Source organism: Balaenoptera musculus, chromosome 4, assembly GCF_009873245.2.
Source record: "Balaenoptera musculus isolate JJ_BM4_2016_0621 chromosome 4, mBalMus1.pri.v3, whole genome shotgun sequence".
In the NCBI taxonomy this organism is placed as follows: domain Eukaryota; kingdom Metazoa; phylum Chordata; class Mammalia; order Artiodactyla; family Balaenopteridae; genus Balaenoptera; species Balaenoptera musculus.
The window spans coordinates 50,345,767-50,360,732 of record NC_045788.1 but is presented as its reverse complement, the minus strand read 5'-3'; the positions used below and the strand labels follow the sequence as shown (position 1 = coordinate 50,360,732).

Genomic DNA, 14,966 nt, shown 5'->3' with positions numbered 1-14,966 from the left:
TTCTTTTATTAAACTGTAATTTTATTTTTATGTATTCTGTAATATACCTGTAGGCACATAAAATGCAGCATTATTTATAACAGTAAAAGATTATTAAACATACAAAGAAATAAAAACAGTAAAACATTGATTGAATAAAACTAAGGTACATCTCTAAAACTATGTAACTTTCTCAAGATGGAGTACTACAGAAACATTTAAGAAAAGAATATTGATATAAGAGAATTCCAGGATACAGTGTTACATTAAAAAATCAAGATAGTGAACAGTGTATATAGTATATTACCCTTTATGTAGGCTGCACACACACACACACACACACACACACACACACACACACGTATTTACAGAAACACACACAGGATAGGGAAACCAGAGGCTAAATTTTTTTTTAATGATGTCATTTGAGGAGTATAAAAAAGGTGTAACATTTTCCTGAATATTCTTTGGTTTCTCATTTTAAATTTAGAACCATACTTTGTTTTAAAGTTTTAACTGTCAAATCACATGAATGATTTATATATTCAAAAATAAAATTTAAATTTTAAAATAATTCCTAAAATCTAAGGTAACTGAAACAAATCTAACCATATCAAATTAGTAACATAACCACACATAAAAAAGCATTATTTCAATTAATTTTAGAACACATAGTTGTACACACTTAGCGGGGTATATTTTAAGGACAAAGAGAATGGCAAGAAAATCTCAAGCTTTATTTGTCAGGTTTACTATTAATGGTAATGCCATTATTAGTTTGAAATTATTTAATGCATATTACAACATAAATAATTATCTTTATGTTGTTAGAAGCCAGGATGTTCAGTAGGAATGTAAAATCAAGTACAGGGACTTCCCTGGTGACACAGTGGTTAAGAATCCACCTGCCAATGCAGGGGACATGGGTTTGATCCCTGGTTCGGAAAGATCCCACATGCCGTGGAGCAACTAAGCCCGTGCACCACAACTACTGAGCCTGCGGTCTAGAGCTTGCAAGCCGCAACTACTGAGGCCACATGCCACAACTACTGAAACCCACGTGCGTAGAGCCCGTGCTCTGCAACAAGAGAAGCCACCATGGTGAGAACCCATGCACTGCAATGAAGAGTAGCCCCCGCTCACTGCAACTGGAGAAAGCCCGGGCGCAGCAATGAAGACCCAATGCAACCACAAATAAATAAATAAAATAAATTTCTAAAAAAAAAAAAAAAAAGAAATTTAAAAAGGAATAAATAAATAAATAAATCAAATCAAGTACATTAAGTAAATAATTGGAAGTTGAATTGAAATACCTCTATAAATTTATGACTTCTAATTTTTTGTATGGGAATAATTTCAAACAAAGAAAAGTTGCAAGAATAGTACAAAGGAAATTGTTCTACCTCTTTCTTAGATTCATTCATTATTAATATTTTGCCCCATTTGCTTTGTCGTTGGCTCTGTTTATCTACACACACATAATTATTTTTCTGAAACAGATGCATAAATCATGGTTAAGTGTGTATTTTTAAGAATAATATTTTCTTTCACACAGTTATCAACTGCAGTAAACTTAACATTGATTCAATACTTCTATCTAATCTACCATCCATATTCTAAGTTTGTCACTTAACCCAATATTGTCCTTTATAGAAGTCTTTTTCCTCCAGTTTAGGATCCAGTCTAGGACTAGGAATTACAGTTAGCTGTTACATCTCTTTGGTTTCCTTTAGTCTGGAACATTTTTCCAGTCTTTGTCTTATATAGCATCGACATTTTGGGGAAGAATTTTAAAAATAGAATATTCCTCATTTTGAGTCTGTCTGATGTTTCCTGCAATTAGATTGAGGTTTTGCATTCCTAGCTGGAATAACATGTAAGTAAGTGACTTTGTGTCCTTCCCAGAGTATCACACTGGTGATGTTAATTTTGATCATTTGCTAAGGGTGTGTCTGATTTATCTACTGTATCATCATCACTATCTCATGACTTTTTCAAAAAACATATACCCTAGCTCTGTCCACCGACAGGGTCTAGTCCATAATACTACAGGGGCAATAAACACCCCTACTTCCCAAATTTAAGTTTCTAAATGCCATTCCCCACTATAAGGTACCAGGGATTATTGGAGAAATGGCTGCTCCCAGGTATAGAGTAGGGAACTTCCAAGGTGAGCAAGGGGTATATTACGCTGCCACAAATTCTGGCAAGGAAGTTCTCAAAATCTAAGCAAGTCTGGGTCTTCCCTGGTGGTGCAGTGGTTAAGACTCCACGCTCCCAGTGCAGGGGGCCTGGGTTTGATCCCTGGCCAGGGAACTAGATCCCACATGCATGCTGCAACTAAGAGTTCACATGCCACAACTAAGGAGCCGGCAAGCCGCAACAAAGAAGCCCTCCTGCTGCAACTAAGGAGCCCATGTGCTGCAACTAAGACCCGGCACAACCAAAAAAAAAAAAAAAAAAAAATCTAAGTAAGTCATGTCAAAAGACTCTGGAGCCAGCTTGGAGGGGATCTCATTGGACAAAGATAGGATAATTTAAGCATCAAAAAGAAAAAATAACCATAATTTTGGTTGGTACTCATTGAATATATAAAAATCCATGAATCCATAATAATACTCCTCTTACCATTCATAGGACAAGGCATGCTGGGCTTTTATGCTCCAATGTGGTTTTGTGCCCATCTGAACAGCTTAGCATGTTCTGCTTCACCTTTTGGAACTCAACTTTGAAGATCCAACTCAGGTGGCAGAACCTCTATGCAATTCATTGTTTCTCCATATTTCAACAGAGCTCATTGTACATGCCTCTTTAAATGCACGTATCAAACTGTACTGGAATTGCAATATAGGACCTTTCTGACTCTTATTTATTTTGTTATTCCCAGTGCCTAACACATACTAATAGACAGTTTTATATATTTTTATAATATTATGGGTTGTAAATGAATGAATCAATTTCAATACTATCCCCTGTTTTTTCTTCATGACACAATACAGATTTGTCTTTATTTTGGAAAATAATTGAATGCAGTTAAATATCTGGCTATTTTAGCCAACATGCCAAATTTTTATCATGATAGATTTTTTAGAAGATTTTTCCCATTTATCAGCTTTAGCTTATCGCTAAATCTTATTTATTGCTTTAGCACTCAGTAGACTAGAAATATGTCCCACAATATTTTCCTGATTCTTATTCTTAAACAATAGCTTCCTACAGTATTTTTATTTATCCCAGTCTGTTTTCTCCCCCTAGAGACTTGTCTGCACACATAAATCTATTGATAATGTAGGGTGGGAAGTGTTAAAGTCAAATAATTGATTTAAAAAAAAACTTGTTAGCGACTGGTGGCTTGACTTAGTTGTAATCTTTTTTTTTAAAGTAGTTGAAACAGATTTTTGGTACACTTTCTGTCACACAGCCCTGGTAACCTCTGTAGCGTGTTTTCCAGTAAGTTGCCTGTATTAAACTTCCTCATTCAGTCTCCCACTCTGTGTGGAATCTTTCATGCACGTGTGCATATATTCATCCTTAGGTTTTTGTGGACTTCTAAGCATTAACAATTTAGTTGGTAGAGGTGACATAAACCGTCCGGCAAAGGCATGTGCAAAAGCACTAAAATACTTCAGGAAAGCCTTCTCTCATACACAGTGAATTTAGGCCACGGGTAAGTGAGCGTGAATAGGTGCGGTCAGCGCAGCCGCTTAATACGGGTCTGTGTTTGGGAGGAATCTCCCGGGCTCCCTCGTGGAGCGGGACCGTGGTGCTGAGGCACGAACTGAAAAAGGTGAGGGCGTGCAGCCTCAGCTAGGGAGAGCTGTGGGGCGAGGTAGAAAGGGCCGGTCGCTGGCCGCGGTGCTGAACGCGCTCCCGGGCTGCCCCCAGGGTGGCCCGCGGGAAGAGGCCCGGCGGGTTGGTGAGTGTGTTAGCGGGTAACCGCGAGTCTCGCGCCTTCGGTTGTCGATTCCTGGCTCCGGGCAGGGGATGCACAGGCCGTGTCCAGGAGAGTCACCTCGCGAGCGTAGGGGCAGCCTCCGACCCATTCCCTCAATAGCCCCTCAATAGCAACCCCAATAACAGCAACGCCGCCTATATTTATTTCTGGAGCTCCAACTCTGTCCCCAGCATTTGGCATCCCTTCCCAGGGGTCATCACAACATCCTCGAAATTTAAAACAAAAAGGTTGATGACTTGCCCAAGCGAACACAGCTACCCAAAGGCTGATCTCTCTCGTCCATGCCTCAGAAAATGTTTACTGTGCGCCCTCGACGTGCCAGCCTTACAGCCTCTGCTGCTCCCCCTTTGACAGCTACCCCCCCCCCCACGCCCCGCCACGCTAACACGCCCCTTAGCCCTTCCTCTTCCCCCGAGGTTTGCAGCAGGCAAAAGTAATCTCCTACACAGCATATCCCCTACCACCGCCGAGCTGGGGAACTGTACAAAGGGCTGGAAATCCGAACACAATTTATTCACACATCTTGCCCCTTCGCTCTCAGTAGTCCACCGGGTGGGATAGCCAAGTCTAGCTCTTGAGCCCCCAACTCGCTGTGTGACCTTGGACAAGTGGCCACACCTCTCTGAACCTGCTTCTCCTCGCTAACACGGCGATAGGGTCTAGGACTGCGTGAGGCTCTTCCCAGGGGCGCACTGGTCTCCTTTCAGGTCGGAACACTCCCTACCTCCCTTTTTCAAGCCCGGTTGTGCACGCTCACTTCTCCCCACCAGGTCCGTAGCCAACTCTAGCCCTTGTTGAGGAAGAACTCAGGTGCCGGGAACTGAAGGTGTTCTCCCCACCGTGCCCGGCCCCACCCCCGGGTGTGATCTGCCCTTCTGGGCCACCCTAGCCAGGCAGCACCCAAGGCTAGGGAGAGGCTCCTCGCGCTCCAGCTTCGCAGTGCCGGGTCTCCTCTGTGCCCACGCGCCGGGACGCTTTGGGAAGTGCGAGATGCATCTGGAGACAGAACGCAAAGGCGAGGCAGGGCTGGCGGGGCTGCCCCGGTGACAGGCCGGCCAAAGGCTGGGTTGGGAGAGAAGGACTTTGGGGGAGAGGACGGGGGAAAGGGGAGGTGCCAGAAAGAGCGGTGGGTCAACTCGGTCCATCTCTCCACCAGTGTGTGTGTGTGTGTGTGTGTGTGTGTGTGTGTGTGTGTGTGTGTCTTCCCGCCTCCCTCGCTTCCCCTCCTCCCCGCCCAGGCTCTCAGTCTCACCTTTTCCCTCGGCCGCTGCCTCTCCCCTCTCTTTCCTCTCCAAGCATCCTCCCTGAGAGCCCGCGCCTGCTCTTCCCTCGCACTCTCTTGCGCCTAAGGAGAGCTTCTCCGGGACCGGCGCCTGATCCAGCCTCTCAGTGCAGCCGCATCCCAAAGCCAGTTAAGCAGGGCCGGCAGCATGTGGAACGCGACGCCGAGCGAGGAGCCGGGGCCCAACCTCACGCTGCCGGACCTGGGCTGGGACGCTGCCCCTGACAACGACTCGCTGGTCGACGAGCTGCTGCCGCTCTTCCCCGCGCCGCTGCTGGCGGGCGTCACAGCCACCTGCGTGGCGCTCTTCGTGGTGGGCATCGCGGGCAACCTGCTCACCATGCTGGTGGTGTCGCGCTTCCGCGAGCTGCGTACCACCACCAACCTCTACCTGTCCAGCATGGCCTTCTCCGACCTACTCATCTTCCTCTGCATGCCCCTCGACCTCGTCCGCCTCTGGCATTACCGGCCCTGGAACTTGGGTGACCTGCTCTGCAAACTCTTCCAGTTCGTCAGCGAGAGCTGCACCTACGCCACGGTGCTCACCATCACCGCGCTGAGCGTCGAACGCTACTTCGCCATCTGCTTCCCGCTGCGGGCCAAGGTGGTGGTCACCAAGGGCCGGGTGAAGCTGGTCATCCTGGTCATCTGGGCCGTGGCCTTCTGCAGCGCCGGGCCCATCTTCGTGCTGGTCGGGGTGGAGCATGAGAACGGCACCGACCCTCGGGACACCAACGAGTGCCGCGCCACGGAGTTCGCGGTGCGCTCGGGACTGCTCACCGTCATGGTGTGGGTGTCCAGCGTCTTCTTCTTCCTCCCTGTTTTCTGCCTTACTGTGCTCTACAGCCTCATCGGCAGGAAGCTGTGGAGGAGGAGACGCGGCGAGGCAGCGGTGGGCGCCTCGCTCAGGGACCAGAACCACAAACAAACCGTGAAGATGCTGGGTGGGTCTCGGTGCGCCCTCGAGCTCTCTCTCCCGGGTCCCCTCCTCTTCCCCTGCCTTTCCCCTTCTTCCTGAGTCTGCCTTTCTCCCCAGTTTCTCTAGGTCTCTGTTTCCCTGTAAGTCTCTCAATTATTCTCTCCTTTTTCCGTCTTGAGCTCCGTCTTTGGTCTCTAGTTTCACTGTCTTGTCTCTCTCTCTATTTTTGTTTGTTTTTTGTTTTACATTTTTGCTCTATCTCTCTATATATCTATGTTTTGCTCTCTCCCTTCCTTTCTCCCTCCCTCCTCCCGCCCCTTGACTATCTCTTTGGTCTCTTTCTATCTCTTTGTGTCTCTTTCTCCTGGTCTCACCTTTCTCTCTGTCATGGAAAAATGTCCCACCTTTGTATTTCTCTAAAATGTGTTTTATATTGGCCCAGAAACTTTGCTTCAGAACAAGATCTTTCATTAAAGAGTATATTGTGGTGTTAAAATGTGTTAAGGGTGATGTTAAGCTTCCTGCCTCAATTTGTAGATATCTAAGGTGCATTAAGAAAAGCAGGTGTTAAGGGTGAAAAAGAGCAGGCATTGATTCTAGAAAGTATTCATTGGTAAATGTAACCAAAGATGTGATCATCGTGGATAATTCTATCAGAGAAGATTCACTTTTCTTTCAACATTGTGATTTGCTTTCTGACTTGCATTTTTTTTTTCCAGATAATTGCATCAATTCTGTTTACCCTGATGCTGCTTATACGGCTTTGTAAGGAAGTCAGTGACAAATCAGTGCTGGGGTCTCTGTTTTCATGATTACTTTTATCTCCAAGTAGGATAGGCTAGATAAGCTAGGATAGGCAGGCTTCCAAAATGAGAAAAGGAGAATTTGTGGGAGCTGACAGAACTTACTATCCCTCCCCAAATGGTCCTTCAGAGAACATCTGGGTGCAGTGTCACACTGGAGTATGCTGAATCGTTATTGCATAAATTCAACCTCTTTAAGTATATGTGTTTGGTACAAGTGAAGTAATACAAAGTGTGTTCACATCCAAGCAAAATATTAATTCTCCTTGCTTTTTTCAAAACCAGAATCTGCACATTTTATTATTTGGACATTGTAGTCAACAGTTTGTACTTATTTGCATATATAGTACTTCTTAGAAGTTATTCTAGGATGATTTTGATTTGTAATTTTACAATTCTTGAAATCCTGTATATTAAAGTGATAGAGTTTATTTAAAGAATGTCAAGTTTTTTAAATTTTTTAGACCAGTGATTCTCACAATATGACTAATAGATTGTAAACCTGCTAGTGCCCCCCAGGGTACTCTAATATTCGTGTTGCTGCTGGGGCAGTCAGTTGCTACTATGCAAATTAGTTTTGAGAATACGTTTAATAATTTCCTCTAATTTTATTTTTAAGCTGTTTATTATCCCCACTGGTGACTCTCTTTTGCCTTGACAGTTGGAAGGGAATCACTAATGTGGTACAAGTACTAAAATATTATTTTCTGTTATTTTTCCTCTGATTCCTGAATTTTAAAAACTTAATCTAAAAATGCAGAGGTCTTGAAGAAAGCAACCTTACATGGGCAAAATTAAGGCCTGGATGGATGATAATTAATGTTAGTTGGTTTTATGGCCTTTTCTACCTTACTTATGTCTATTTTAGGTGGAAAAGCTCATTCATCTCAGTGATTCTCAATCCTGACTGCATATTCAGTCTTCTGTAAAACTTTAAACAGAAAAAAGAGAACAGGTGTCCTGGTCTCCTTCCTAGAGATTTTAATTTAGTGAGTCTGTATTATATCCAAGGAATCTGTGCCCCAGGAAACTCTGATACCTAACTATGGTTGAGTAAAACTACATTGTCTCCTACAGGTTTGATCTAACACATATAAAATTGTGGCCTATTGTGACTAGATTGTCTAGTTACTTGAGTCAATATGTCAACTCAAGCACAAAATCACTCAAATGGTCGTTAATTAGAAATGACTGGGAAGCTCAGTAAAAATGGTTGAATTGTTGATCCAGACAGACTCAATCTTGGTTAAAATATAGGAAAGAGCAGAAAATGATATTTCTCTGAAGTCAGCGGTCATACCACACATAATCAAAACAAAACCATGCCTTCAAAATTGATTGTGATTTGCTATATTTCTTGAACTTTGCTATATTTCTTGACATTCTCTTTCTCATTGTCCTTTCAGCTGTAGTGGTTTTTGCTTTCATCCTCTGCTGGCTGCCCTTCCATGTAGGGCGATATTTATTTTCCAAATCCTTCGAGCCTGGCTCCTTGGAGATTGCTCAGATCAGCCAATACTGCAACCTCGTCTCCTTCGTCCTCTTCTACCTCAGCGCCGCCATCAACCCCATTCTGTACAACATCATGTCCAAGAAGTACCGGGTGGCAGTGTTCAAACTTCTGGGATTTGAACCCTTCTCGCAGAGGAAGCTCTCCACTCTGAAGGATGAAAGTTCTAGGGCCTGGACAGAATCTAGTATTAATACATGACCAAGCACATTGCTCAGCAAAGTCATTGCTTATTATTCTAAACCGGAAGCCATAGCACAGCAGAACTTGGGAGGAAGTTGAAGGTTAATTTTGGAATTAGGGACACATAGGTCTGGAAACAATTGGGGGGAAAGAAAAGACAGAATTTGTAATGTGTGAGCAGTTTGATTTGATTGCACACTCATCAGTGCTCTCATACACGATTTCTGCATATTCACTGCCTATGATTTTTGCATTCTGCTGTTGGTGCTAGCAAGGGCTCTGCAATTCAGAGAAGGGAGGTGGTGTAGAGAGGGCAATTAGGTCACTTCTTACTAGACAAATTCTAACTCTGATTTCTTTTTCATAATGATAAAATTTTTTTGATTAAAAGAATGACATTAAAATAAAAAATTTAAAACATGACTTTCAAAAACGAGCAATTTTCATAGAGCACCAAATCAGTGCTGTCCAGGAGAAATATAGTACAAGGTACTTAAGTAATTAATATAAAAATTATTAATGAGAATTTTACATTCTTTTTTTATACAAAGTCTTTGAAATCTGGTTTGTCTCAGATTTTCAGCTCATCTTAATTTGGACATTGAGCGTTCATCAGTAATACTTGATTTATTGCGATTTCATAAACTTTGCAGAAGAAAAAGTAGATTCATTTACCTAAACTGTCCAAACACACTTAAAAGTTTTCTAATAAATAAAACAACTGTGAGTTCTTAACTTTAAAATTAATTGAAATTAAAAATTCACTTCTTCAAGTTGTACTAGTCGCATTTCAAGTGTTCAATAGCCAACTGTAGCTAGTGGTTACCATATTGGACAATGCAGCTCTAGAGTATATGTAAAATTATTGTTAATCTTAAAAAAAATTTAAAAATAAATACTCATTCCCTGAAATCTTTTTATAGTGACATTAGCATAGCAGAGTGTTAGAGTGATAAATTCTAAAAATTACACCTAAATGCCCTATAATTTCTGCTTGGAAGAAAATGGATATGAACTATAATATGTATGCATTTTTAATTAGGTTGGATTACATGTGTTAATATTCAGGAAATGAGACTATAAAAATTATAGAAAATCACAAATTACTTATTTGGCTTATCAAAAATACTTAAGCCAGTCATAAGTCTTTGATTTGCAAATAAAGAAATAATTTATAACTTACCCTGGAAACTTTACAGAAACTTAGTGAACATAGTAATTTTTCAAATGGTGAAAAATTCAGAATCCCTTCAATGCTACTGTTTGTTGACATTCAAAACTTTAAAAAATCTTACAGCCATTTTTTCAAAATGCCTATGCCATGTCCCATCTCCAAATTAGTCATGCTATTTACATCCCACTGCTTATCTGATAGATATGTTTACTTGGATTTCCAGTCTGCCTCGTAATCATAATTATGAATGATTAGACACCTTCAACTACATATTGTACATTTTGGTTATAAATCTAAAACTTTCATTTATATTCACATTACTCCTTTATAGTCAACTCTTGACATATTAAATATAATCAAAAATGATTTTTTTGTACTCCCCTGTAATAGTAAGTCATATAAGCAATTCCTTCATGAAATTATTGGTCCACCTATGGAACCGATTGAACTAATTAGGGAAATTATTGCCATGATTGATTTTCCCCTGCCAAAAGTAAAGATTATTATGCAGAAATAATTGATTGACTATTCATTTTTAAAAAATGAAAACATAATCATAATTAGAATAATTTCTCCAGAGAAATACTTCTAAAATCCTTCCTGACACTAAAACTGTAGTATCAATTTAGCCTAAATGCAGAACTTCAGCAAACTGATTATTCAGTTAATTCTTGGGAGTGCATAAATATTTTTTTTAAAATACTGATTCATTTAAGCCCATTGAATACTAATTAGGTCATTCAGCCTTATTGTCCCAAATAGGCCCAGTAAATCTCAAAGAAGTAATTCAATTTCCTGAAACCTTAGAGTTTTTGTCTACAAATACATCCTATTTGAGAGGAAACAAGCAAAAAATGGCTTGACTTCCATCACATAGTTGATTGATTTGGAGAAAAACAAATCTAACTTTTAATTATTTAATGCCCCCACCCACCAATTTCTTGTGGGTTCATGTCCACGGTCTCAGCATAACTCACTCAAAGGGAATAGTTTCCATAGCATGGACCACCGTTGTCCTTCACTGGATCTCAGAGAACAGGTTTAGAGAAAGGGATCTTTAACTGCACTCTTATACGATTGCCTTTTTATTGTTTGTAACTCCTTCGTTTCATCCTGCTCCATAAATTGTATAAAGCTCAGGGAAAAGAGGAACTTGTATGAGGAAAAATATTCCTAAAAGTCTATCATTTCACATTTAGTATGTGCCTGTTGTGTTCTAAGCTCTAGAGATTCATAAGCCCAGGATTTTATCCTTAATGAGTTCATGACCACTTGCATGTTATGTCATAGTATATGCACTGTAGTATATGTATATGTCATAGTACTAATATCTTTAAATTATGAAGTAAACATCTCCAGTTGACACTGTGCTGTGCATCTCCCTGTATTGTTGTGTATTTGACTCAAAGTAAATTCAAAATGGGCTGTTCTTACACAAACCAGTCAAATTTGTAGATGTAGCTAATATGTCTGCCAGTGCATTCTTCATCAATGTAAGAAAAGTAAAGAAATTGGTTTCAGTTATAATCTGTGTTTCCATTTTTCTGGTTACCTGGAAGTGAGGTTTCTATCACCACACCTCACACTGTGTCACAAAATCAAGGGTTGGATTATTTTCATTATAGGAAGTGACTGTTGTATGAGAAAGAACTTCCGAATAATTGCTTTTAGGAAAACATCCATTGCCGTAAATTATTTAAAATTGTAAGTTTTGTGGCAATGAGAATGAGAAACACTTCTAATGTCTGGACAGACCTTGGAACCCATTTCTTTATAATCAACTTTTTATTGCAATGAAGGTGGTTGTGACGGGATTTGACTTGAATTTCCAGCTTTTTTCACCTCTAATGCTTTTATTAAGAACCTGAAATCATTACAATTTACAATTGCTAGTTCAACGTTGACAATTTTAGCTATAATTTATTTTGCTGTTTTTCATTTATTGATGTACTTGAATTCAAGATTTAAAAAAAAACTGTGAGACTTTTTGCAAGACTGGTGCCTGAAAATACTCCCATCTTTTAAAAAAGTGTGTACATCTTTAAAATGTGACATACATGTATACATATATCAAAATTTCTTGTCACAGTGTCTAAGTGAATAGAATAAAGCATTTCTGCTTCAGAAGCACTGTATTTAGTGTAAATAATGCCATTAAAGGATAAAGACACTGTCATTCATGATTCATTATCTAATGATCCTCCTATGATTTCTTTACAATTTAAATTACAACACTATCCAGGATATATACGATTGGAACTTAACTAGATGATTAGTGACCAATGTTAACTTGATGAATTGATAACACAAATATTTTTTATCCAGAGAATAAACTCCATGTCAAAACCAACAGAAAGCAATGTGCTGGTGGCAAACGCTAACTGCTCTAAGTTCATGTCACTTATTTGTTCACGTTAAATGAATTCAGTCATGTTAATTCTTGACAATAATCTGTTTGAAGGAGGTGATGGAGAAGGTTTGGATGAGGATCATCCTTAAAAAAAAAAAAAAAAAGCTGCCATACCTATGCCCCTCCCAATTGCCTGGATATTTGCTGGAATTCCAATTAATAATTTATGCTGTGACACATATCCTCAAAGGACTACCGACTACCCTCAGAACTGGCAAACCATTAAGGCCCGCAAAAAGCATGCCTCATGTAAACACTCAGAAAATTCTACCAAAATGTTTACAGATATTCTTTCCAGAAGAGCTATTCTGCCTCCCAGCCCCAGAGAAAGTGTTTGGGAAGAATAGTTTGAAAGACTTTCTGTGATTTAAACATCTCAAATCTAAACATTTCTCTGGCTCAAGTAACAAAAACATTTATATTTTTCACTTTTAGCTCTGTAGATTTAGGACACTAAGGAGCCCTTGCTCGTATAAATATATTCAAACAGCATAATCTCCTGGTTCACTGATACCTGCTGTATTCTAGGTCTGTGCAGAATCTACAACTTGGTCGATTTATGTTGTTTCAATATGTTCTAAATGTCATTAATGATACTTCGTTTTTGTGATTCTTTTTATTTAAGGTTTTTGTGAATGTTAAAGAGTTTACTAGAGCTCTCCATGTACCTGTCTTATGAAATTAGGCATTGGTTTTCCTTCCTTCGGGTGTCCTTAACCAAACAATTGCTTAATAAATATCTTTTGAAAGACTACAGCTAATTTCTTCGACTTACAGGGATAAATCTTGGTGTCTGGGTTATTTTACCTCTGCTCGCCTAGATTCAGTGCTATTTTGTCCTTTTACTTTCTGAAATATGTATTTTGCAACTCTGAGGAGGTGTTTGTTGTAGTGAGTTTTATTTCCCCAGGGGCTCCAACAGTTAATAATGAGGTAAGAGAATCCTGTAAGTATGAAGAAGACTTGCGGACCCTGTGAGACACTGTGACCCCCGTGCTCCCCCAGCTCTCTGTCACTTACAGCCTGTTACCCCCAGATCCATGGGTATTGTAGCCCTCATGGTGTTACGCTAACGTGTGACCCAGAGATTCCTGTTCATCTTGCACTCAGCAGCCACTCACTGAATGTTGGCTGGACAAATGAAAGTTTAAAGACCAGATTATGTGTCACCTGGTCATTAGCTTCCAGACATATGGATTCCAGGTGCCAATAAAATTTACGACTAAAAATTAGAAGACCAATAAAGGTGGCCAACTTTTATTTGCTAATGAAAAGACTTTAAAATACCCTACTACCCATTGTTACCATCATTTCCATTTTAAAAGCACATTAAACTAAAAAGTAAAAAGGACATAATCTCAGAATAAGGAACCATCACAGTGTGAAAATTCAATATGTTCAACATCCCACAAAAGTATATATGTATGCTGTTCATATGAGTTAATTACGATTTGGAAGCAGTATCTAAAAATGTAGAAGTAGTACTTGGCAATAATTAGTAACACGCTCAAGTAATCCAAAGAAGCAAATCATGGGATTTGTTTTTATTGATGTGCTAAGGCTTTTCCCAGTATCTTCTAATCTCCTCTGTCTACCTCTCCCTCAATTCAGTGCCATTCAGTGCCTGTCACGTTCTTTCAGGCCCTCTCTGTGGCAGACCCTGGGCCTGACTCTAAGGTGGAAGAGGAGAGACCAGCAGGCCTGCCCAGGACTTGGTAGGTCTCACATTCTGGGGTCAATCTACAAATACTGGCTGCTTCTTTCTTCCCCACTCATAACTCATCATCAGTTTCTGATTTCATAGCCAGCTTTTTCAAGGGGCCATCAAATTAATTAGAAAGCAATACACATCTCCTGAAGAACAGTTTGACATTATGTATCAAAAGCGTACAAACTTTGTATACCATTTGATCCAGTAATTTCATATCAAGACGTAATTATGGAGGCCCACAAAGATTTGTATGTAATAGTGTTCATTACGTCTTATTTATAATTGTGAAAACCTGAAAAACCTAACTGTCGGAGAATAGGGAATCTGTAAAGTAAATTCCAGAAATGATAACAGTTAGTTTACATATAGGTAGCACTGCAGTAAGGACTTTCAATTCCTTTTCTCATATAATCGTGCCAACATACCTAGGAGGAGGGTCTGTTGTTCTCCCTATGGGGTAGAGGGGTAACTGACACCAGAGTTTTGTCACATGGTCAGGAAACGGCAGAGCTAGAATTAGGTCCCAGACCACGTTAGGTGTTAGTGCTCTCATTTCCACTATTCTAGAGCATTATGCACTATTGTGGGAGAATTTTAATAATGTGGGAAAATGTTTACCCAATATTAGTAAGTGAAAAAGCATATTGTCCCATCTTGAAAAAAAAAATGCATGTTCACAGAGCAAGAAAACTGAAAAGATACAGCATACTAAAGTCCTAACTGTATTTCTCTGGTTCATGGAACTATTTTATTCCTATTTTTCTGTGGTTTCCAATATTTCTACAAAGAATGTGTATTACTCTTGTAATAATGGCAAATGGTAAACTGAGTTACTATAATTCAGAGACTGGCTTCCTTCTCAGCCCTGCTCTGGGATTCACCCTCTGCTCTCTGCCTCCAGCAGCTTGGGTTTGCCCAGCTTCTGTGGGGAGCCCCAGCCTCAGGGCAAAGTCTTCTCACCCAGCACTAACTCTGACCCCTGGACCTGTGCAGCTCCTCGTTGGGACACCTGCTCATCCACAGGGGTAAGTTTCAGAGAG

The 14,966-nt window shown here is 40.3% G+C and overlaps 1 protein-coding gene across 1 annotated transcript; it reads left to right on the top strand.

Annotated features, from left to right (window-relative positions):
- The first annotated feature begins 5,311 nt into the window (after window positions 1–5,311).
- GHSR (growth hormone secretagogue receptor) lies at window positions 5,312–9,283 on the top strand. The gene is made up of 2 exons (XM_036850806.1): window positions 5,312–6,160; window positions 8,345–9,283. The coding sequence occupies exons 1-2, from the start codon at window positions 5,365–5,367 to the stop codon at window positions 8,647–8,649; spliced, it is 1,101 nt and encodes a 366-aa protein (XP_036706701.1). The 5' UTR covers window positions 5,312–5,364; the 3' UTR covers window positions 8,650–9,283.
- The last annotated feature ends 5,683 nt before the right edge of the window (window positions 9,284–14,966 follow it).